This window comes from Xenopus tropicalis, chromosome 2, assembly GCF_000004195.4.
Source record: "Xenopus tropicalis strain Nigerian chromosome 2, UCB_Xtro_10.0, whole genome shotgun sequence".
Classification (NCBI taxonomy): Eukaryota; Metazoa; Chordata; class Amphibia; order Anura; family Pipidae; genus Xenopus; species Xenopus tropicalis.
In genome coordinates this window covers 24,572,415-24,598,547 of record NC_030678.2, presented here as the reverse complement: position 1 = coordinate 24,598,547, position 26,133 = coordinate 24,572,415, and the positions used below count along the sequence as shown (strand labels likewise).

The 26,133-nt window shown below is 37.4% G+C and overlaps 1 protein-coding gene across 1 annotated transcript in view; it reads right to left on the bottom strand.

Annotated features, from left to right (window-relative positions):
- Positions 1-25,685, bottom strand: part of gbe1 (glucan (1,4-alpha-), branching enzyme 1) — a 49,549-nt gene extending 23,864 nt beyond the window's left edge. Inside the window, exons 1-9 of the mRNA XM_012957959.3 lie at positions 25,464-25,685; positions 11,696-11,865; positions 10,300-10,415; positions 7,893-8,018; positions 6,232-6,367; positions 5,202-5,292; positions 4,010-4,219; positions 1,750-1,865; positions 944-1,071 (exon numbers count right to left, since the gene is read on the bottom strand). Of these exons, the coding sequence (XP_012813413.2) occupies positions 944-1,071; positions 1,750-1,865; positions 4,010-4,219; positions 5,202-5,292; positions 6,232-6,367; positions 7,893-8,018; positions 10,300-10,415; positions 11,696-11,865; positions 25,464-25,561 (1,191 nt within the window). The 5' untranslated portion in view covers positions 25,562-25,685. The remainder of the gene's footprint in view (positions 1-943; positions 1,072-1,749; positions 1,866-4,009; positions 4,220-5,201; positions 5,293-6,231; positions 6,368-7,892; positions 8,019-10,299; positions 10,416-11,695; positions 11,866-25,463) is intronic.
- Positions 25,686-26,133: the final 448 nt, after the last annotated feature.

Here is a 26,133-nt window from a genome sequence, read left to right as displayed (position 1 = left end):
CATGGGCTATATAAAATCCATACAATGTATAAGTTACAATGAGCTGCAAAGTACTACAGCATATTTAACCTATTATGCCACTCTTATAAGAACAGGCATATTAAAATCTAGCCCTGCCATAAAATTATTCAATATCATTACACGTTAAAGGTCTAAAAAAAAAAAAAAAAAATCCAAGGGGACATTTATGAACGTTTGAACCTTCGTATACCAAAACCATGCTAGAGATCCCAAACTCGTTTGATTTCTTCATCTGAATAGCCTGTTTTGTGCGAATCTGGTTTTTTTTCCCTCCGACCAAAAAATAAAAAGCTTGGCACCATAAATATGCCCCTTACTGTTTATACCAAATATTATTAATATATATATATACCCCATAAAGATGACACAGCATGCATTTGAGGTATGACGACGCCTTACCATTTGCCTCAGGCTGTAATGCAGAGTTAGAGGAACGTGTTAAGTAGCACTATAAAATATGTTCAAAAGCATTCATACCGACATTACATCAAAGTAAATTTCTAATATGTGCGGACTTGTGCTTGGGGTTATACATGAAATAGACAACAGAAAAAAAAAAAAATCCACTACTGAAATTTTAGAATGCCTCAGCATTTCTTCCCATCATCTATATACCTAAGCATTTATCCTTCATCTAAGGCATTGCTGGGAAGACTTGATGACCATTGAGTATTCTTAGACTGATCGTCTTTAAGCAAAAATGCATCAGAATTCTTATCAGTATTATGCAGTTCACTTTTTAAAGATGCCTAGGCATTCCGGTTCACACAGTGTCCATATTCACTTTTTCCGGGGGGGGAAGATAGACTTCTGGATATTGCAGTGCTGAGCAGGCCAATGACAGTACTATGAGCATGTAATTATAATAATGTAATCATAATTTAAGATGTAAACCCTTTTACATCTTTCAAAATCACCATACCTCAGCTATTGTAATGCTATCTGGATAAAGTGTATGTGTCATGTGATTTGCCAACATAAGATACACCAGAGAGTCTTCATCCACTTGGAGTCCAAAATATTCATTATAATCACCAGAAAAGCCACAACCTAAAAAAAAGGTTAAAAATATATAAGTTTATATAAGTAATGTACTATTACAAGTGATTTTAAAATCCTTGCTGAATGTAAAATGTCCAGACAAGGAAAGTATGGGGGCAGTACCATGCAACTTCTTTTAACAACAAACACAGATTTAAAAAGCATATTATAGGTACATGGGCAAGATGGAGGCAGAGTCAGACTGGGGTACCTGACTCGAGCTCACAATCCAGCCACCGAGGGGCCCACCACCCAGCCACTGCAACTCTGCCCCCAGCCATATGCTCCTGCCCACAACTTACTTTGCTGTTAAAGATGGTTATGCATTCCATAATGAAAGACACTGCAGCAGAGCGGGGAGTGGTGGTGGCTGGGGGCAGCTGGCAGGGCCCAACAGGACTTCATTATCCTGGTAGACCAGTTCAACCCTGTAAGTACTTAAAAGGAAAGGCTAATCTCAATTCCTTTGCAAAGCCAGGCCCCTCTACAGTGCTAGTCTTTACCAAGAAAAGCAGATGGGTGGTATTATCCATTTTCCTGGGAAAATAACATGGCCATCCCAAGCTAAAGCCTGTTAATTGAAGCAAAAGGCATATTCACTGAACTAATGTTCACAAAGGGGGTACTGTATACTACCCCTGTAACACAGTGAGGCTGTATCCATGTTTTAAAAAAAAAAAACATTACCTATTCCATGGTGGTGATACAACATGGATGTAACACCATCAAACCGAAAACCATCAAATCCATATTCCTCAAGCCACCACCGCAAATTTGATAGGAGGAATCTCAAAACTTCCCAGCTGTTGAAAAAACACAAGCTTTATTTTCACAAAATGTTTTTCTTCTCAGGCTACAGCGCTACATAGGTCAGTTCACAAAACACAACACTTCTGTAACGATAAAGCAAGCATATTCCTAAACACGAAATTTAAAAATTGGCAAATAATGACCTAAACAAATCCCAGTAAACAAAAAAAAAAAAAAAGTAAATCCCAGTAAGCCCCCTGACCAAAATATTGTTTAATGGGGACCTGTTACCCTAATAAATAATTCCAAATCCTTTTGTATTGTGTTAATCAAGCAAAATAAGCTTGGACTTAAGTTACACAAATTATTTAAATCTTGTTTCATTGAGTCTTGGAATTGGCAATCACAGCAAGCAGGCAGGTGCCATTTTTGAGACACTGATATGGAGGACAGTTTTGTATAACCACAAAATAGTTTGTATGCCCTATATAGGCGACATCTAGGAAGTGCTACATTGAAATTTACAGTAATTAAAAATTTGATTATATTGCTTGCCCCACCCATATTGCTTACATATAAAAATTGATAAGACACAGGAGGTGCAGAATAACTTATTCCAGTAAGTTAACATGTATAGAAAATGTAAGTGTATGGATATATATGAATGTTCACAGTGTAGTAAATTAACTTGCAAAGCAAATGAAAGAACCTGCTGCATGTAAAATATTAATTACTAAAATAAATAACGTTACAAATAAACAGTAGCACAGAGTCAAATATTTCTTTATGAACCAGCTCCCTTCTTATTTATGCCTGTTTTTTGTTAAATTAATGTTCATACTGGCATTTCAGACCTTGACAGATCCTCTGAAGTTTTCTCTTTCATTTCCCAAATGTCATTGTACTTTGTAAGGTGTACTGTGAAAAATGCGGGCATACTGTTGCTTGGAAGATACTTTCTAGAACACAATTATGAAGTTTATGCCAAGTGCTTAGCCAATCAACACTAAGCAGCATTCTGCCTTGGGCTTTATATTAAAGATAATCATTTAAAGTGGGCCAGTTAAAAGCCAGGTTCTTTAACAGGCATGATGTTGTTGAGAGAAAAGGAATATTCATTTTTATGTGGCATTAATCTACTTGCAAAATCTTTTCCCTACCAGCGATTAGGTATTCTTTTCTGGAATAATAATTAATAGTTAACATGCAAGGTGACATTGAGAATGACAGAAGTTTTATTTTTCAGTGAAACTTGGTCGTTTTAATCGTCCCTGCATAAAAAGATTGGTTACCAGAGTTTTGCCTTGTATTCCCATGTATCCCCTATTTTATAAGTGCTGCCCTACTTTTTCCTTTTGGAAGGCAAGTGGTCAGTTCAAACCAGATGTTCACAAATTGGGATCCTTTTCATAATGATAAAAAAAAGTTGTCTATGGAATGACCATAAGGATTTAAAAAAAAAATAAGGTATTTGTTGCTCTGCGAGGTTTAATAGGTAAAAAGTTAATCCTTCTAGGAAAACTTCTGAAATGCATAAATGATGATAAGAAAGCAGTTGCTGATAAAAGATGGATACTATAAGGGCCGTGACAGAAGGGGAGATTAGTCGCCCGCGACAAATCTCCTTTGTCGCGGGCAACAAATCTCCCCGAAATGCCATCCCACCGGCTAGAATGTATATCGCAGGTGGGATGGCATACGTGGCGCGGCGATTTGCCGAAATCGCAGAAGTTTCCTTGAAAGGAAGATGAGTGAGATGGCTTTTCCGTAATTTGGAACTTTGTGGATAGCAGGTTTCCGGATAAGGGATCCCATACCTGTACTGTAAATTAAGTCTTCAGCATCAAGAAGAAAAGGCTTACACACATTACACAAAAATGTTTTTCTTTGGGGAAAGTCTTGTAGTGAAGGCTAACTCAAATATGCATAACTGGTGTAATAAGCATCCTTTTGTACCACTGGGAGACATAGGTACAACAAAAGTGCCTTATTATACTTTGCATCTGGGGTCAATGTGTATTGAGAAATAAAAAGACTGCCAGTTACGGACAATGAGGCATTATGATTTATTACTGATGCACATCCCATAGGGTTAACTCTCCCTCTAGATGTACAATTTATATAACATATTTGTTCAATTTTTTCCAAAAAAGTTGATGCGGTTTTAAGTGAAAAGAAAAGCCTAACATAAACCTACTTTGAGTAGTCAAAAAGTCTGCTATCCCAAAGATCATGGTTTCCTCGAGCCCCATCATGAAAAAAGCAGGCGTTTGTGCCATCAAATTTATTGAGGCCATCTTCAGAATTTTTCGATGCATGGCTGTGTACAACATCAAGAAGAACTTGGATTCCCATTGAGTGAGCAACATCAATCAGTTCTTTCAGCTCATCTGGTGTGCCAAAGCGACTTGAGAGCAATGAAACAAATATTATGATATTGTTATGAAATCCACCCAACAGTAAGGTAAAAAAAAAAAAATGGAATAACCACAACAAAGTCTACTGCATAAAGAAAAGAGTAACTAAACATTTAATCTCCAAAAGTGATAATTTTTTCTTCCCAACTCCTTTAGCAAACTTATCCCATGGTGGCTATTAAATCCACTAAAAACAATTGAATATATCCCGGAACCCTCAAGGTACCAAGGTGTACCCTATGCATGTTTGCATACTATTTACACAGTGAAAACAAGATTGAATGACAGTATGCAAAAACATTTATCTATATATACAATAGTATACTAGCTATAGATGATAAAGTGGTTTAGGGCAGTGAAAAAAAAATACAACTAAAATTGTCCGTAACAAAGGAATTTTCTATTTACTTCTGGTAAAAACATGTAAGCATAATAGCTAGCAATATTTAACAGAAAGGGACTATTAAAATGTTTTCGGCAATGGGAAGAGCAGAGAAGACAAGCTTGAGGATAGTAAGTGAGCAGGTTGGTATATAAGGAGGGGGTAATATGAGGAGACTCTGGGGTATTTTGTTAGCTTGTCCTTGCAATTTGATTAAAACTTAATCTATATAAACACTAATGCAGTGAAGAGAATATACAGGTAGATAAACAAGGGCTGAATTATCAAGCTGATCAGTAGTGGGCACAAATGGACCACTGCAGTTACATATAGCAAACTTAATATCATGGTTTTCATTTCCTAGAATTTAGTAGCCCAGTTAAATCGTATTGCTGATTGGTCGATATGGTCCTTGTAACTGCACAGGTGAAAATATTCACCATGTAAACAAATCTGAAGTGAACAAAGTGCCAACTCTCATGATAGAATACATACAGGGAGAAGAACAGAAAATAAAAAAAAGGTAGAAGGAACAATGAAAAACACTGATCCAAGAAAATAATATACATTTGCATATTTAATGTTTTTACCTTGAAGCTGCAAAGAAGCTGGTGACTTGATAACCGAAGCTTGCATAATATGCATGCTCCATAATAGCCATCATTTGGATGCAGTTATAACCTGTTCCAAAAGATATCAAACATTACCAAATACATAATATTAAGAATTAAAAAAAATAAATGAATAAAAACCACACACACCTCCCAACCTGCCCAGTTTCACTACTAGTGAAAATGTTATCTACATTTCTTTTATGTTATCCATAATTTATCACCCATTAATTAATGCACTAGTTTGGGATTAAACCAAATCAGAGATTTTTAGCAGGATTCGGCTGAAGTGCCGGCCAAACTGAAGCTGAACCCTTAATGTCACAAATTTAGGAAAAATCACAAATTTCTTCAATGCATTTCGGTCCTACACAGAGGACCTTTATCAAGACATCTGTCCTCTGTGTAGGACCGAACCGTTGACTTACACCATTAGATTTTTGCACATAAATTAAGTCCCATGAGTGCTGTGTGTTCTACAAGCTGATATTTTTTGTGGCAACACCTGGGTGATTATTCCGTAGAACTTGGAACAAATCAGTATTTAAAATAAAGCATTTAAACTACTTTGAAACAGCATCCCCTAGATCAGGGCTGTATGTTTTCGATGTAATGGGAGGATTATATAGTATTTGACTGAGGGTTACATTACAAGATATCATACAAAAAAGTATTACAGGTATGGGATCAGTTATCTGGAAACCTGTTATCCAGAAAGCTCAAAATTACAGTTAGCCCATCTCCCATAGACTTAATTTTAATCAAATAATTCACGTTTTTGAAAATAATTTCCTTTGTCTTTGTCAGTTCCTTGTATTTGATCCCAACTAAGATATAATTAATCCTTATTGGAGGTAAAACAATTCTGTTGGGTTTAATTACTATTTAAATGATTATTTAGTAGACTTGAGGCATAGAGATTACGGAAATACCACTTATTCGGGAAACCCAAGGTCCCAGGTATTCTGGATAACAGGTTCTATACCTGTAATGTTACACTACAACTCACCAAGATCTTTTATTTTGGGCAGAACATTGTATGTAAAGTTTTTATATGAAGCAATTCTTCCTTCTGATGATGCAATTCCAACATGAGATTCATATATGCGCACACTCTTTAGCTTCTTGGGGCTAGCGTGTTTGCGCTATAAAAATGTTAGAAAAAGAAAGAAAATGATTAAAGCAAAAACTTCAGTGACAGAATACATTGGAGTACTATAATGACACATTTACCCCCACAGCCACCCATAGCTATAATCAAAGCTAACCTAGAATTTCAGATTTGTAAATAACCGTAAATTCTAACTTGACCTACTTTAATCTTACATGTTTAAGGTAGGTCAAAACATGAAAGAAAGTCACCTGACGCAACATTATTTTATTTAGTTTTTATTATTGTTTGCCAGCAATGCAAAATGGAACTCCTCAGGGTACAGGGTAGATCTAGCACCTGTTTAATTTTACCAATTATTTCCATAATATAACATGAAAGCTCAACAGTGTAAGCTTCTAATCGCTTGTCTCTGTACAATAATCCCACTAAATTTCTCTTTGGCACTCTTCCTATCAATAACTTTCTCTCAGACAAACTCAATAGCATAGTGGTTTTGGGAATTTTTAAATCCAAGCACCTAGCGAGGTAAACTGATTGTCAGGACCCCCGCTAACAATAAGGTCACAGGTATAAGAAAGCATTGTTATATTAGTAACTCAGCGATATGCTAAAAAAAAAATATAGGACAGCAAATTAGAGGAAGATTTAGCAAAGTGTGAAATGAGTGCTCACCACAGTAAAATTCCATCTCTGTAGAGTTATATTGGACTTTTAGAGCCGTATTTATCAATGGGTAAAAGTTAGAGTTCACTATTTGATAAATGCTTTTAAAAAGATCATAGAAATGAACAGCGTGGTGGAATTTTACAGCGGTGAGCTGTAATTTCACACTTCGTAAATCTGCCCCTAAGTATTCATCCCCCCTAAGATCATTCTAATGGACCTTCCAGATGTATGTATGAAAGTGTACATCCAGTACTTTAAACGGACTATAGCCAGAAAAACAAGACAGATGGTAGATATTCAAACTTGTTTTTTTTCCTTAAATTGTTATAATTTTTTTTTTTTTTTAATATAATTATTCACAATAACAATTTTTGAAATACATTTCAATTTTAAAATTGCCATTGGGCTCAGCCATGTGACTTGTCCTCTGATACACTTCAGTCACTCTTTACTGCAAGTTGGAGCAATCTTACTAGCAGGCTATCAGCAGAAAAGTGGGAAGGTAATGGAATAAAAATGCTCCCATGCCCCACCTAGTGGTAGATATCATAATAGCACTCAATAGTAAAAATCCTAGTCCAGCTCACGACTCCCCCAGTTAAACTAATGTTTCTCCTACTCCAACTGGATAGGTTCAAACATAGAATTTTAAATGGTAAAGTGAATTATTTGAAATGTAAACAGTGTAATTTAGAAATACAAACTACACCATAAAAACCATGACAATCTCTTTAATTAATCCGATTGTTCAATAAAGGCTAATGTCATGGATTAAAACTACTATTGCAGCATTTCAGGCCTTATACCGACATTTATCCACATGCATGTATGTATGTTAAATACTGAGATTTCAGTTAACAATACTTTTCAGAATAAAAGTATCATCTTACTTTATAAGGCTGTGGAGGTTCCCAATGTATCCAGTCATACACGGCTTTATTATCTTCCCGAATCACATATTTTGCCCAAGGAGATATGCGGTACAGAGTCTCTCCAGATTTGCTAGTGATTACAACCTAAAATAAGGGATAAAAAACAAAATGAATACAGACTTCTCAGGCGTAAAAACAGAAAGACACTTTAAATATATGGTTTAATAGCAAACATTAATTGAATGTGTGTACATTGTTTTAAGGTTAGTCCTTTCCACTGGAGGGAAATCTACCATATATACTGTAAAGACTGAACTAATTATTGCTGAATCAATAATAAAAATAGTTATTCGAATACAATTATCAATGCACAAAAGAGATGGAAACAAACAAAAAAAAAAAAAACCTATTAAATCTTTATCTGTTTGAAAAACCTACACAAATTCAGTAACAAGAAACATAGGATGAAGGAATATATATGTTATAAATACACACACACTTTTTTTTTTGGTTTTGAATGTAGAGTAGAAATGTGCTGATCAGTAAAGATTTATATTTAAAAAACAAACAAACTGATGCATTAAGAAATGCATCTTTAAAAGAAAGGCTTAATACATATTGGCAACAATTAAGTAACTACTGTAGTAACTGTAGTGTCTATTAGGTGCAAGTATGGGACCTGTTTAAGTAAGTGTTTCCGTAATTTGGATTGCCATATTTTAAGTCTACTAAAAAAATACATTTAAATATTAAAACAATATTTATTGGAGACAAAACAATTCTAATTATATTTTAGTTGGGATCAAGTATGAAGTAGTTTTATTATTACAGAGAAAAAGAAGGTTATTGTAAAAAATGTGAATAATTTGTTCAAAACGGAATCTATGGGAGATGGCCTTTCAGTAATTTAAAGCTTTCTGGATAAAAGATACCATACCTGTAAAAGGAAAGTAAGGGAAAAAAAATGTTTGTTTTTTTTCTTATCCACAAATGCAGCTGGACTCCGCAGATTTTTAAAAAATATTGCATAATGCTCCTATGCATGAACGTCTGAACAGAACCATGACCTTAATCCATGCAGCACCTGTGGGATGAACATTAATGCTGACTGCAAATCAGGCTTAATTGCCCAACCTCATTAATAATGCTCTTGTGCCTTAATGGAAGAAAATTCCAGCAAAAAAAGGTTCACCTTGTAAAAAGCCAGAATTATAGAAGGCATTGCAGCTAATAGAGCACCAACTTTATATTAATACGCAGACAGATACAAACTACTGAAAAAAGGTAAAATGCAGAAGTTGTGCAAAACATGCTGCAGGTAGCAGTATGCAGGTTTCAAAATTCTTCTCAACATACGAGGCCAGATTTAGGATTGCTTGAGCCTTATAAAGAAAAAATACAGAGAATACGCTCCCCTACTGTACATTTACCCTACCTTGTGCCTGTACCCGAATGAATGAAATACACTCGGGTGCAGGCCCATGTAGCCGATATCCGCCAAAAACGCAAGACTTCGTATCTTCGGTGGATATTGGCTACATGTGCCTGCACCCAAGCATATTCCATTCAATCGGGTGCAGCGTATGGAGCTATTTTCAGCTTGCCGAAAATATACGCCATACACTAAGGGGCTGATTTACTAATCCACGAATCCGAATGAGAAAAATTCGGATTGGAAAAACTAACATTTTGTGTCTTTTTCGAATTTTTTGCGATTTTTTTCGTCGCCGTTACGACTTTTTCGTAAATTGGCCCGACTTTTTTGTAACCGGTATGACTTGCGCGAATTGTCGCGACTTTTTCGTATTGAGCGCTCAAAAAATTTGCGGATTAGTAAATGTGCCCCTAAGTGTGGCATCAGCCTTAGGCTTTTTTTCCACCCCAAGCACCTAAAAATCTGCTTTTACTTATTAAGAAAACCTACTCGAGGGAGGAAACCTCAACTAAAATAACAAGGTATTCCCCCCCAAGACCCTGCATAAGTTAAGAAAAGATTTGAGCAATCATAAACGTACCCCATAGTACATATAAACAGTATTCTTATTCATTAGAAAAACATCAAATTTGTCAGTGAATGAGAAGTTTGTTTTGTTTTTTTAATATGCCGGTTTGAATAAAAAATCAGAGTAATTTTCCAGGGATTCACTACTAACACCCCCAAAAAATGATGGTTCGAATGATCAAAAATAAAGCTTTCCTAGCAAATCAAATCAGAAACGGTTGTTATAATTTGATTGGATTCAATATTTGGCATGATAATTCCAAAACTGTAACGGAGCAATCACTGTATCTCCATAACAATTTTTACAGCAATGAATAGCAGCAAGTGTAAAGTGAGAGTAAAGTTTAATCCTTTTTATTACCATTTAAAGCATGTTAAGACAAGAATGTGTAAATAGTAAATGAACATTCCAATGGCACCAACCTTCAGCTTTGAACCATGAGGAATTATCGCAGATTTATCTTCACGGGGTGGAATATGTAGTTCCCATTTCCCATAATCCATTTTTTTGTATGGATGTGAAAAAGGGTTCCAACCATCTGAAATACAGATAATCCGTTTAGTGTATATTCCTTAAAAACAAATTAGTTCTAGTATTGTCCTTCAAGGGGGTTGCAAGTATGTTGCGTATACCTCTAGGTTATCAGAAGAAGCATTTAATCGTTTAGCCAAAGAGACATACTTTAAAATGGAAGCAACATGTTAGTCTAATGGACACTTATTAGAGGTACTTGTGTCCAAAGATGTTCCTTGTGCATCCGTCCAACCTCCCCTTCTGAATTGCATGCAAATGCACCAATTGATGCACTCTAGTGTTACCTCTGCAGAACAGAAACAGCAGACTTGCCCAGCGAATCACATGCAAACATTATAAATAGGCACTGAAATACATAACCCTCACTATGACAAATTAGGATGCAATTGTGTGCAATTGAGACACAACCAGAATGCGCTTTCGATTTCATTACACCAGATGCAACTCAGCCACAATGATGCTGTCATTGTAGGTAGAAACCATGGTAAATTGTGTCTGAAATAGCACTTTGAATACTATGTTCATAAATGAGCCCTGCAGAATATGCACACAGGCCACTGCAGGCAAGAGAGTCCAGTGGTCAAGGTCATTTAAAGGAGAAGGAAAGGTAAAAACTGAGTAAGCTTTATCAGAAAGGTCTATATAAATACAGCCATAAGCACTCACAGAAATGCTGCACTGAGCTCTCCATCAAAAGATTTGTTGTCGCTTTGTTTTCCTGTGCCAGAGACCGGCAACTCTCTCCCCTCTCCTGCTCACCCTCCCTCAAGAATGCCAAGAACTCACTCCCACCCCCTAGGAATGTGGATCTGAGCTAATCAGCAGAAAGCTTCCTTATGGTCTTACAAACTGAGCATGTACACCGATCTTGGTGCAGGAGTGAGGCATTATGGGAACTTTCTTTACAGTGCTCAGCATTTTTTTTCCTAAACATCTGAACGGGAGAAATATGGGGAGACCTAAGGGCACTATTGAGACAACTGAAGGTATGCCTGAAGCTTGAGATTAACTCTTTATTAGTCTTTCCTTCTCCTTTAAAACCAGTTGTCTTACTGACACTGTAAAACTTTGGAGTGGAGGGTAACCTCTGTAAGCCCTTTCACTCTAATCCGAATGCATACACAAAGTATGTAACACATTCATCTAGTCCAAGCATTGCAAATAACATTTTTCTCATGGGGAAAGCCACCAATGCACTTGGAAACTACAACATGGAAAAGATGCCCATCACATTGGCAGAAACATTCAGCACTAAAAAAGGTTATTTGAAAATGTAACACTTACTAAAATCGCCAGTAAGGAACACGGCTTCTGCTCCAGGAGCCCATTCTTTACAACAAATACCACCATTTTCAAGTAAATGGATGCCAAATGATTGGTAACTTCTGGAGAACTTTTCCAAACCTCCTTCATTTCCTTCAATGCTTTTTAAGAGCCGGCAAAATAAACCGTACCTTAAAAAAAAAAAAGAAATAAATAATTTTACTTAATTTATACATAGATTTATTAAATCTATACCATCTTAATGTGCTTAGTAAAAATTGCTGTGTTTCCCTGCATAAGTGCAAATTCACAATCCATTAACAAAATACATGTATGCCACCTACCACACTTTTTGTTTAGTAATCTTTAATTCTTAGTGACATGAAAGATTCTGCAACCTAGTGCAGAGGTGGATGAGAAACCCATTTCTGTTGCAAGATGACAACTTGACCTGGAATGAGCAACCTTCTGAAACTGACGTAAGATTGCAATCAGCAGCTTGCTACTTGGCTTCCACCCAGAGTCTCGTTCTCTTTCATGGCCTTCAGAGGCAGGCTACATGCACCAGGCTCTCAGGACAGGTTGGGACCAGGACAGTAGCGGGCAGTAGCAGTCAGGCTCTTCTACACTGCACTAGGTGCAGCTCAGTGTCAGAGGCCTCCTTATACCCTGTTTTTAAAACCCCAATTCTGTTCCCCCGTCTATGGCAATGTCTCTTGTCTACTGTGACTAGTCTCTGGGGATGTTTCTTTAATCTTTTGGTAATTACGGTTTTGGCTCCGTTCCGGTTTATTGACCTTTTTAGAGTGCTGCTCTGTTTTGACCAAAACCTTGTTTAAAGGGAACCTGTCACCCTAAGAAATTATTCCAAATTTTTTTATTGTGTTACTTGAGCAAAATAAACTTTACTTACACTGTATAAACTATTTAATTTTTTTTTCCATTTAGTCTTGAAATTTACAGTCACAGCCAGCCAGCAGCCACCATTTTGAGTACATGGATATTAAGGCAAGCTTTAATATCTTGCATTTGCCATCTAGGCGATATCTAGGATGCTCTGAATGGAAAGTGAAAGTAATTGTTATTAAAAATCTGAGCGGTCAGTCATTTGATTTTAGAGCCTGCAGCATAGAGGCGGGACAACTCAGATTTTGAAATACATTTATAACAGGTATGAACGATTTAATTAAAAAAAAAATAATTTGGGTTTCAGGTTAAAATTTTTAAAGGACTTTTATTATACAGCTTTTTTGTGTGGGTGACAGGTCCCCTTTAAATATTGTGCATAGCTGTTAATGCGATTTGACCTGATCTATCCACTATCAGCCTACCCAATGGCCATGCAGTCAACGTAATGCTCTAAAGTCTTGGCAGCACGAGGACAGCAGATAGGTGTCTAGCTAATATATGCAAAATTGCATTTTCAGATCGACTTTACTCTGTGGATGATGGGTGACCCAACTACTCATAGGGATCCCCTGGATCAAAGCCAAAATCAGAAGATCACAGGGAAAGTCTACCTATGGGAGACTGTGCAACAATTAAATTTCTCATTAACGTAAAATGCTTTCAGCAGACTATATGTGGTGCTTCCCATCAACACTGGCCTATCAGCTCTCCACATGTTTTGCCAACATTATGAATTTACCTGATTCAATTGTATTATAAATTTAATAACTATCAAAATGGTTTCTGCCAGTTTCCAACATTTATCCGTGTTATGCACTGTGGTGGCAAACTTCAAATTAACTGGGCATATCCAAACATACTAATTTTTTGCATTAAATGGCTATAAAAAATAGTTTATTCTACAGCCAAAGGCCTGAATTGTCAATGGATGAACACACAGACACCACTCTGGCAAAAGCAATAGAACATGTATACGAACATCCTTAATCATGCAGAAGATTTTGTTACTAAGAATTAGTTATGTGTATATATATATTTTTTTTATATATTATATAGCACTTGGATGAACTACACAGAAATGCAGAACAAGCAAATATCAAAACAGTAAGTGAGGCCAAATAATATAGTGGGTGACATGACACAACAACCTTGAAAACGGATCCTGCAGTAGCGAGGCTGCATCTTCTGGGACGGCTGGAAGAGTTTATAAAAGCTGTATGCCACACTATATGCTTCAAACTGCATAGAAGCTTATATTATATAACGCCTATATTATATTGTTTCAATGTACATTATACTGGCAAAACCCGTCACTCCAACTTCACCATTTCTGACAAACTCCGGTTACATTTCTTCAGTGCCTTAGACATCTGTGCATCCAGATATCGCTACTAAGAGCTTACTGAAGGAGACACACTATCAGTATTCCACGATAATAACCATGCCTGTGAAGGGTGTCATCCATAGTTGGTGTAAGTCCGACTCAATGACAATATTTTCATATTATGCTCACCGTTTCCTGCTTGCCTGACCCCTTGCTCTGTCCAGTCACCCTCTGGCTATACTTGTGCCGATGCCTGTCACTAGCTTCTCTGACCTCTCAGACGTGTGGTGTCAGCAGCATCTGCTAAAGCTCCTCTATTCTCTCTGGTGGGATTTGGCTAAATACTACAGGGCAACAAGGCAACCTGAATTTAAAGTATACTGTTTTGCTCTATCCTTTTAAAAAGTATTATGCCAATTCAAGTTCTTAAATTTGCTTAAATACCCTCTGTTATACTGTACACCTGGATGATATAATTTTGTGTCAGAGCATCCTCACCTTCGCTAAGACAGGATCTGCACAGTACCCATTATAACAGGTTGTGTGCCAGTCTAGAAATGAACCTTGAATCTGGCCAGTGTCAGCACAAGGGCAAGACATGGTTCTGGCAAATTAGATACAGATGCCCTGCTTCAGTGGATATCAAGGGAGTAAATCAGTCCTTAACATGTGCTATAATTAACAGTTTTTTCCTCCAACATTCATATGGAGTACTATTAACTGCTTATCCCAGGATTCCCAATGGCCCAGTTTAAGTCCAATGAGTGATAAAAATTTCCATTGTTTTCACAGACTCCGTCTTCATTTTTAATTTTGACTTATTGCTATGAGGATTTATTTAAAAAAAAAAAAAAAAAAAATATAGACATTGTGGTGCACTAAAGAGAATACACCCCTTTAGTGCAAGGTCATAGTAAGAATCTAGGGTCCATTTACTAATGATGGGGCAGGATATGCGCTGCGGAATATGTTGGTGCTTCATAAATAAAGGTTAATAACAATAATATGCAAACCAGTGTGGTTTACCAAGCCCACCTACCTATCTGAACAAAGACACTGCAGCATTTGATAAGTTTATAACCATAATTATTTTTTCATACATTTCTTGGCAATGCAGAGTACATCACAAACTTTGTTGCATATTTCTAAAGCCAGTGATACACACACAGTATAATCCATGCCAGAGGAGCAAAGGTCAATTTGCCCTTAGACCCCAGTCTTGTTTGCACACTGACAGGCCTGGCATCAGCCACACTCACGGGGCAGATTTCATAACAAGGGGATAGTTTAGTTTAGTGTCTCTGTGCCACAATACGCCCAGTGTTTATGCCGATAGTCCTATGCCACGCTAGCTTAGCAGAACATCACTTCACACAAGACTTAATGAATCATAGCAACAATGTATATATCCTACAGTAAATAGACCAGTCCTGTTTGCCTACATTTTAAACAGGCATTTTTTAATTTCACTTCCTTCCAGATTAGATATAGGTAGAAATTAGCCCTTTACAAAATGTAGTTCTTTGCAGATTGATTTCTGTTTTCTGCAATTTCACCAATTTAGTTTAAGTTTATATAAAAGTGGAGCAGTGCCTTTGTGTATGTAAAAATCAATCATGTGCAAAATTACTTCTTGTTGTTAATTTGGCTCCACGGTTTTAGCAGTTTGTGTTTTACAGAGAGCGCAATCTATTTGCAAGGAGACCATCTTTCAACAAAACATCTGGCTGCTGCATTTTGTATGAGAATGGAATGCCCCTGCCAGCAACAACTTTTGTCCAACAAAGCTACACAATAAACTCCATAGTGAAACATTATTGTGGCCATCACTGAAAAACTACAAACTTAATAAACCATTTCACACAGAATATACTGCAGTGGAGTGAAAATCCTCCCTGTATGCTACATGCTCTGTCCTACTTAGTCCAAGGGCCCCAGGTCAGTCTCTCTAATCAGTTTGAGCACAATGATAAAGTCCTTAGAGGCTGGAGGTTCCCTGGGTCAGTACCAACCGACAAAGACCGTGACCGTTGTGTCCCTTGTGATTGCACATTCTGCTCATTAAGTGCTGTGTTCTTTACAAGACTCTACAGCCTACACATTGTAGCTTACACTCCGTGGGTCATGTCTCTGCTGACTACATTGTTTAATGGTTCCAAAACCCACAACAGACCATCATGCAGTTATCAGTTTTGATTTGATCATATGATATATGCCAGCGCATATATGGATTCTAACACTACTATGTAATTCAACTTATGGTAAAAATACATAGATCTGTCCTTTTGTAAGTTATACACACACAAGAAAAGTCAGCCAAGATGATATTTACCAATATATAATAGACTCAATTAAAAACACCTTACTGCATACTTTAAAGTAGAAGGAAATGCTAATAAAGAGTTAATCTCAAGCTGCAGGCATATCTTCATTTCTCTCAATAGTGCCCTTAAGTCTCCCCATATTTCTCCCATTCAGATGATCAGAAGCCTGCTGAATGGTGAATGGCTCAGGCCACACATTCCTATGGGGTGGGGAGGGGGAGCAGGAGAGAAGAGAGCTGTGCAGACTCTGGCACAGGATGGAAAAAAACAAAAAAAAAAGGACAAGAAACCCTCTTTCCTTTGATAGAGGACTCAGTGCAGCGTTTCTGCGAGTGCTTATGGCTGTATTTACATAGACCTTTCCGTTAAAGCTTACTTAGTTTTTACCTTTCCTTCTCCTTTAAAAAAAATCCTCCTAAATGTGTTTCTTCCTAGAGTCTTGTCAACAGAATTTTACAGTAAAAACAGCTACATTCAACAATAGCCAAACAAGGCTGTCAAAAGGCGTGCCTTTTTTTCTAAATATATTTACCCAAGGGTCTGTGCCTAGGGAGGCAGCCAATGGATACCCCCTCCTATTCGATTAGAACAGTGCACAGACTGTAAAGCGGATTGACATGCTGGATAGGAGAGGGGCTTGTCTAAGGCAGTACTGATTATTCAAATAACTACTTTACACAAGGCAATAGCAGCCACAGCACTTATGTTATAATTAAAATTAGAGGACTGCAGTGGGTCACAAAGTTATGGGCCACTAGTACTGTATGGCACTTAACTTTTATAAAATAAATTTGCCCAAAAGCAAGGAGGATTCCTTAATGCAATGGGGCATACTGCAACATACTATTGCCCTTTAAAACAAAAGGCTAAAGAATCTCCAGTACACTAGATTCCATCAAAACATTAAACTGAAAAGTCCTGTTGTAAGTTGCCACCCCAAAAACTGTCAACATAAAAAACAAACAGTCATAAATTAAAGAAAACAAAGCACCGGGCAATGAACATACATTTAAAATTTCATTCTTTCAAGCAAAGAAATTATATAGACCTTCTAGACATTTTACAGTAATACAGATCTTAATTTGAGAGGAAAAAGTGGGAATATTAAGGCGAGCAGCAGACGAGGGCTGTTAGCTCATGTTTCATATTACACAAGAGAAAATAAACTGAAAGGTCAGTTGAACAGTTACAGCATTGCCCTTTTCCAAGGTAATCAGAAGAGCATGTAGCAGAGACATGGACAGAAACGTGACTGGAAAAAACGCTGATAAAGTGCCGCACTGATTAACAAGAGAGAAAGGAAGAATAAAATATTGCATGGTGTATCATTTTAAAACAATGCCCCATATTATTGCCAACTGCCGTACTCAGTATAAGCCATTTTATATGCACTCAGTACAAATTACAGGTATTCCCTTTATGCCATCTTACAAGAATAAAGAATCTGAATAAGAAGATTATAATTACAAAGGTTCATGTACAGGAGCAGCTTAATACAGAGCTAAAAGTAAGGGGTCCGTTTACTAAGGAAGAATCAGCTCCTAATACAAAGATATGCTATAAGGACATCCATTTATGGACCTCCTCCATATAGTGTACAATTCCAAGGGTTAGCTTTCAGACATGGCCCCTACCTCTCAGATTCAGAAGGCCCCTAAACATTGTTGTTCACCTTTAAATTAACTTTTAGTATGGCGCAGTCATTGATATGCCGAGACAATTTGCAACTGGTTGTCATCTTGTGTCTTTTCAGTTATTTGCTTTTTGGTCACTATCTCTCCAGTTTGGAATTTCAGCAGCTCTGGTTGCTAGAGTCTTGTTTATCTTAGCAACCAGCCAGTTAAGGAATAAAAAGTAACACAAATACATTTGGATCTAGTTCTAGTTTGCCAGCTCTAATGATATTTGCTCATGGTCACTGCTAATATGATAGTTCTTTATAGTCTATATACTTGCAGGCATGCAAACAAGTTGGTATTATATCGATATTAAACCAGTAAAAGTACATTGCAACATCGCCGACCTTACCCATAACTAATTAAACATTTCATAATGTCACAGGTTCCTGTATAGCCTTTAAAAGTGCTAATGGCCTTTAAACATCATGGCTAGTTAAACTCCACAGCAAATCAGTGGGTCTAAGTGTCAAATGCCTTGCAAGCTGCTTTGTATCTAATTTTAAGCAACAAACTTACTGCTGCTTGCAAGGTCATTTATAAATGGAATATGTTAAGTTGTTTGTCTTGACAGGGGTCAATAATAATTATTAGGGTTGGGAAACATGAAAGAAGACAATAATTGTGGAACCGTTACAAACCTATTTTGTCATCCAACATTCTCGCAAGGAGACTAACATGTTACAGCCAAGACTATGACCTTTGTCAAATGGCAATTCTTATTGACTGCCTAAGAGCAAACATAGCATTAAAAAGTTAGAGCAGAGATACTTCTATATGTATGGCACGGCCTAACAAAATGATAAATGCTTAAGCTCTGCAACACTATTTGCTGCCATGCAAAAGGTCACATTGTTAGATTCCAAAAAGCCAATATATATATGTATATGTCATTTAAATCAGAATTCTTAAATTGAGCTCTTTGCAACCTATACTGTCAAATGTGTGAACATGTACAGTAATAACAGTAAACATCCACATCAAGTTGTTATAATAACTAAAGCAATGATATGTTTGCCGTTTTACAAAAAAACAAATATATGAAATAGACAGATGATATTTTCCTACATTACCCAACATTAATACCATGAGAATCTCCATTTACAATAAATTAGCCTGCTCTAACTTTCAAAACATATTTAGGAAATAATTTTCTCTCCTCTATTTCTCATTTTCAGACATAGAGAAATTTAAAGAGGTTGTTCACCTTTAGTATGATGCAGAGAGTAATATTTTGAGACAATTTGCAATTGGTCTTTTTTTTTTTCTGAAACTCTCTAGTTTGGAATTTCAGCACTTATATGGTTGCTAGGGCTCAAATGACTTCAGCAACCAGGAAGTGGTTTAAATGAGAAACTGATACATTTATAGGAGAACCAGAATAGAAAAACAATAATAAAATGGTATCCTTAAAAAAACAATAGTTTTTTTTGGCTGCTGGGGTCAGTGACCCCCATCTTAAAGTTGGAAAGTCAGAATAAAAAAATCATTCAAAAACTATAAAAAAATAAATAAATGAAGACCAGTTGAAAAGTTGCTTACAACGGACTATTTTATAACATACTAAAAGTTAACTTAAAGGCAAACTACCCCTTTAATAGGACAGTTTCGGTCACAAAACAAATACTACACAGTTCTTTAAAAAATAATTTTATTCTTTTGCCTCTCAGTAAACCAGAATGCTGACCTTTATAAACTGTTAAAATCTTATACATTAGTTGATACATTTTACACGACCTAACCTATCAATTGTTCCAGTTGCCAGTTGCTCTGCAACTTTGTAACGCTTAGGAAGCTTTCCCAACATGGGCTAAGCAAATTTATCACATTTGCACAACTAAGACAGACAATGATCTGGCTTTACTGGGCTGCTACTTGAAAACAAATAAAAACTGATTTTGAAACTTTTTATTTAGAAAATAATCGTCCAACTATCCGAGTAAGGTAATCAAACCACAGAGTGGTTACTTCCAAGCAATGAAGCAAAAAAAGCAAGATTAATTTACGCTCTCCATGGCTCTAGTCCTTTCCCACCCTATGTTGTTAGGCATTGATCAGCTAGGAAGGACGGCTTCATAGCAAGGAACAGCCATTGCAGGGGGTCCTTGTAGCACAGAGGGCACAATAATTTGGACTTCTGGCACAGACTTTCACTTTCCAACTGATTTTCACTCTCCCACTCTTAGTATGCACATGCCCAGGTATTGCCCCTCTCTATCAAACACAAATACAATATTTATGACTGGTGGAACAGGTGCGTATGTGGGAAAACCCACAAAGGCCTCATGACTATGGCTGGGGTAAGATATAAGGCTGTGTTGTGCCCATAGCACTAACCCTTGTACTGGATTCGGGTTGCATTCAACTCCTCTGCTTTAAGTGCTCCGTAAATAAGGGACGCAATTTTGTTCCCCTTAGTGCTCTTTTACTTGATATTTGATAATGTGTTATTTGATAAATAACTAATAATCACTTATGATTTAAGATCATTCTTAAATGTTATATAAGAAGATCTACTTTGGCCACACAAGCAAGCAGTGCAAGTCTTGAGTAACTAACCCCATGAAATGCAGATATGGCATCAAATTTATGCAAAAAATCCCAAAATAATATCTATTTCTGGGCTGCACAGCCAAGAGTAAGAGTGAGATGAGTCATGATAAAAGGACTTCTTTTGGAAAAATAAGAATTAGAGTATAATATAGACATCTATATTCGGAGGGAATTTGCAATTGGCTGCAGGGCTGGTGATAAAAGGGTACATATTTTTTTTTTTTTATTAATCTCCATTACCATCAAATACTCTACTGTTCTTTTTCTGGTCTGTCATTTAAACCAGGGGTCCCCAACCGCCGGGCCGCGGACGGTTAGCTACCGGGTCACCGCGGTTCCCACTTGGCACACAAAAAGGCACAAACTGGCGCACCACACACACACACGAAGGCGCGACTAAATGCACGCAGAGGCGCGGAGAAACGTGACATGCGCACTAGATAACCGTTATGCCAAACTGAAAATAGGCACAACAAAGTGTTAAATTGAAAAAAAAAAAAACAATAAAATTGTGGTATGTTTTAAGCCCGTAATGTTGTAATGAGAGTAACAGGAGATAGCTTTGTGTGCTGCACAGAGAAATGCCATCTAATTCATTTCTCCAATTCAACTTCTTAAATCTACAGATTAAAAACCGAGGGGTTAGACATAACCTAGGGAAAAAAAAATACATCTACCGTTCAGGTCATATTTATGTTTACGGAAGGTATACTGCTGCCCCTAATGCTATGCTCAACAACTGCTGTAGCTTAGTGGTGCCAATACATGAGCCATGGTAATTCGGACATCAAAGCCATGACTTATTCTTCTCCTTTGCATTCACAGTTTAGATATAAGGGAGCACCAACATAAACTGATGTGTGGTGGACAATACCAATCTAGGGGGAGACTTGATCGGCTTACCTAAAAATAATTCTTTGTTGCAGGAATATATTTTACACCGATATAATAATAAGTAGGTGTATAAAGATTCCAGGCTGTGAGTTCTCACCATCCACTATATGGTGTGCCACTAAATATAAAATGACTGATCTCTGAACGAAGAGAACGCTGAATGCTCATATTTTACTATTATTTTTACCAACACTGGATAGCAAAAAACAGACTGTTACAACACTATAGTTTATAATTAACACAAAGGTAAACTTATGAATGTAGGAAAAACATGTCTGAGCTATTACATAAGAAATTAGTAGGAGGACAGAATTATCGAATATCAAGATGCAAATCTCCCTAGGATATCCAACAGTTCGATATTTTCTCAACCAATTATTAAGCACTTTTCTGACTGACTTAGAAAAGTGTTAAGTCAATTCTGCATATGGCAGCTCTGCTCAATTCAATACCATTCTGCTCTGTAGGGGTTCTATAGTTCAGCAGAAGCAGAGCTGGACCCTTTGTATTGTTTATCCCTGCTGCAAATTGCAAGTAGTGATTAATAATGCTATATTCCAGCACAGAAATTAATATTTTTAAAAAGCAACTAAACCTCCACCCCAAGTTTTTAAATGGTCGGCTAATAGCATAGACCCCACTCTTTCTCCACCTGAATTACATCAAAACCAAGCTGGTTCTGGCTTTTCAGCCAGCAGCCACAGTCTGGACCTTACACACGCAATGAAGGGTGCTGTCAACCCCAATGTGTAGCTCTGCAATTAAAGTGCAAATACCCAGGGAGGGTAACCTTATTCCACGGACTGCTGGAAAAAAAAAAATTGTGCTGTTTTGGAAGTCTTCACCTAAACTTTTAAGTTTTACTATACTGCACATTAACAAGCCTAGAATAAAACCATATCTTGTGCTTGACGGTGTAAAACCTATATTGGGTATTCAAATGTTTCAATGTCTTTTAGAAACCGTAAGGCATGGTGCTCCAAATTACACACGAAAAAAAAAAAAAAGAGAAACTCAACTGGAAAAACCACAGCCCCAAGTTTTTCCAAATAATAGCCGACGTATGTAAAATAGTATACAGGTATGGGACCCATTATCCAGAATGCTCGGGACCTGGGGTTTTTCGGATAAGGGGTCTTTCCATAATTCGGATCTCCTACCTTAAGTCTACTAAAACAATTTAAGTAGTAATTAAACCCAAAGAGGGTTTTGGCTCCAAAAAGGATTTCTCTTATTTGGGATACAAAAAGTACAAGGTACCAGGTATGGTTTTATTATTACAGAGAAAAATTAAAAACGTGAATTGTTTGATTTAAATGGAGTCTATGGGAGATTGTCTTTCCGTAATTCAGAACTTTCTGGATAATGGGTTTCTGGATGAGGGGTCCATACCTGTACAAGAATAGCTCCTGAAAATAGACTCTCCAGAAAATTGTTACTCAAGAAACTATGTTCAAAACTCTTGAGGATAATTCGTTTTGGTGCTAAAATTTACATCCAGATTTCTATAGATTTACAAGAGAAACAGAGGAAGGCAGATGACCAGTCACTGCATGCATTTGCTGTCTTGGGGAAAGTCTGCCAGAGGTTGCCTATGATAGGGAATGGGTAACCTTTATAAAGAAAGAAATTTGCTTAAGGGGAAAGAAAAACACAGAGGCACATCATTAGAGGGGAGAGCAGAGCTGGATAAGCCAAATAGAAAGACGGGTGAGGTGCTGTCCAAATTGTAACCTTACTGAGATCAGTGTCTGCTCCGACTTGCTGGTTTTGACTCCTGAAACAAAGTAACAGAAACCAGCTGATTAGCAGACCTGGAGTCTTCTGCTAATCTGATTCCAGAGTCAGAACCAGAGAACAGAATGGGACAAACAAGTACCATTTTCAAATAATTTTAGAAAAATTTACTTTAATATTGCAACGTTGCTTAGATTAAGCTTTCTTTCTTTATACCTTGCTGTGACGATAGTAGTCAAGCTAATATACAGCATAATGCTCATGTGTGGTTGTGTGCCCAGAAGTTTGTGCTACTCCCGTGCCCCTTAGTTATGCAGCCCCAAGAACTAAAACGCAAAAAACGGCACAACAACAATACACCTTGTGTTAGTAAATGTGCTCTAAATGTCTAATGTATCATAACGTTTTTATTACTCAACTAAAAGGGGGAAGGGGGCTGCTGTGAGTTAGTGACCGAAATGCCATGCTTTTGCAATCAAACGTTCAAAATCGACACAACTCACTTGAATGAATAAGCATTTTCCTTTATAAAAAAAAAAAAAAAATTGCTTAATGATTGCTCTACTCTGAATCTGATTCAATATTCAACACGAGGCAATGTAAGATTTTTTGTGCCCTCTGAATCTGTGCTTTGGGGGCAGACACTGCAAAAATTAGTTTAAAACACCACTGGGGCGGATTCACAAAAGGTGAAAAAAATGTGTTATTTTTAGCATGCATTAAAAATATTATCACTTCAAGTATTTGGAGAATTAACTATCGATTCACAAAAAGGACACTTGTCTGAATTAAGAAGCAATTTTATTGTCGTTATTTATGTTGCGATGACATTTTTAAGAGATATTTTAAACCAAGCAATAAATGTATACGTCATTTCGTAGAACGCTATATTAGCGCACGCTATTACGCACGTAACAGTTACTTTCTGAAAACAACAGGTTCCCTGAAAACTCGAGGATGCATCACTCTAGGGCGGGCACACACTTGATTCTCTTCTTCCCAATCCAACAAAAATCCGACTGCAAACTCCATCTTGTCTTCACAAACGCTCACGAACTGCAATGGTTTTTTTTTTTAGTAATGCCCACTCTCAGTACATGTCAATATTAGCACTAATTATCACAATATTTCACGCTTTTAACGCTTAAAATGTCTGTGAATTATGCATTAGTATTATTTCCATTAGATAATTATTGCAATGCGATGGACATAACGCTTTGCGATAATTGAGATTTTTGCAAATGCGATATGAGTAGCAACGCATGCAAAATGACTTTGATGAATCCTTACGTAATTAACGATCATTTTTTAACGCATAAAACTATGCGTTAATTGTCAACGACCTTTTGTGAATCGGGCCCCATAGTTTCCTTAGTGCTGGTGTCCACCTCAATGGGTGGATACCTGCAGGGCAGAACAAAATCAACTTACTATTGTGTTTCCAAGCAGTGGATCACATTAAACCTGCACCTTATGCAAGTTATTAACCCTGCAGATACAGAATCTTTAAGCAAATAGTTTCTATTTCTCCTTCAGCACAGACCCCTATTCCTTATAGCCTGCTGGCTGCATTTTGGCCCCACAAAGAATGCAGGTTTCAGACAGGCAGCGAGTAGAAAGGTCAGCCAAAATGTAGCACTGGGCAGCTGTGTTTGTGCGACAATTTTTAAAGTCAAAGTGCTCTCCTGGTCATGCCTGAAATAACATATAATAGTATTTTAGCATAGAGCAAGGGAAACTACTACTCCTACATCAGGAACTTCCAAACTGCAGCTTCTGTTAAACTACAACTCACACCAGGAGTGTAGTAGTGCAGCTGAAAGTCACAAATATTCTGTAAATTATATCCCATAAACAGCACTTAGTGATGTCATCAATTCTAATCAAGGCTTAGTGATGTCATGTCTGTCACAGGACTCACTAAATCTTGTATATCAGATTAAATAAGGCACCCCCTGCTGTAAGGATATTACAAGTCACCTGGGAGTTCTATGGTTTGGCCTTTAGTACTTTAATATAATCAGGTAACGGCTCAGTACATCCTGATATACTTTTATTCTAAAATAGGGGCACATTATTCACTATATTACGCTGCAATCAGCCAATAAGACGTCCTTTATGCTTGTATCTATTCTCCTCAATGAGCCCATGTGACCCCAGGGGTTCCCGGGCCAGTACCCTGCATGCCGCGTCTCATCCCCCTGGGAATAGATCTAAACGTCACGGAAACACCGGGCTGGAGCTTCTCTCCCACTAATCCGCTAGTCTCTACTGAATGAATGAAGGACCAGGGAAGAGTGAGAGGCGGAGCCACAGCGCAGCACAAACGTCACAGTTGCACAAACCCTGCGCACCTGTGCTATAGCCCTTACCTTCTGCGGAAGTCTTTCTCGTACGGCTTAAGGTACGAGTCCTGACCCAACAGCACCTTCAGCTCCGGTACCTCCACCTCCTCCACTTCCGTAGCCATCTTCCTCAGCAGCCCAAACCAATCGACACCGGTTCTAGGCTTTCCGTCACACCAGAGGATTCTGTCTGACAAGTTAGCCAACTTCAGCGCTTGTATAATAGGCCGGCGCGGTCACGTGTCCAGCTGCAGCGATACGTTGTACTTGGCAGGGTGATTGACGTTCGCTTCCGCCTATCAGTCAGCTCAGTGTCCTATTCGGCTGTGCGATCACTATATGGCTATATTTATAGCGTCTCCTGTCTGCCCCAGGCTATTCTTCTTCTTGTCGGGGTTCTGCTGAGTCACAGCTCATGATTAAATTGGCAGCCGTTAGGGGAAAATATGTGCAACAGTTGTTATTATAATCATTATTTATTTATATAGTTCAAGCGAGTTACACAGCAGTTTATATTAATTTATTACGGACAAAGGTATTTAGAATAATTTAACAAATAGCGGTTACAGAATACAAATAAGACTATAAGAGATTTTGAACTAAGTTGCCTAATAACCCATAGCAACATATCGCCGGGTACTATTGATTGGCCAGCTATTATCAACCAATCAGATTTTTTTTAAATGTGTTACTAAGA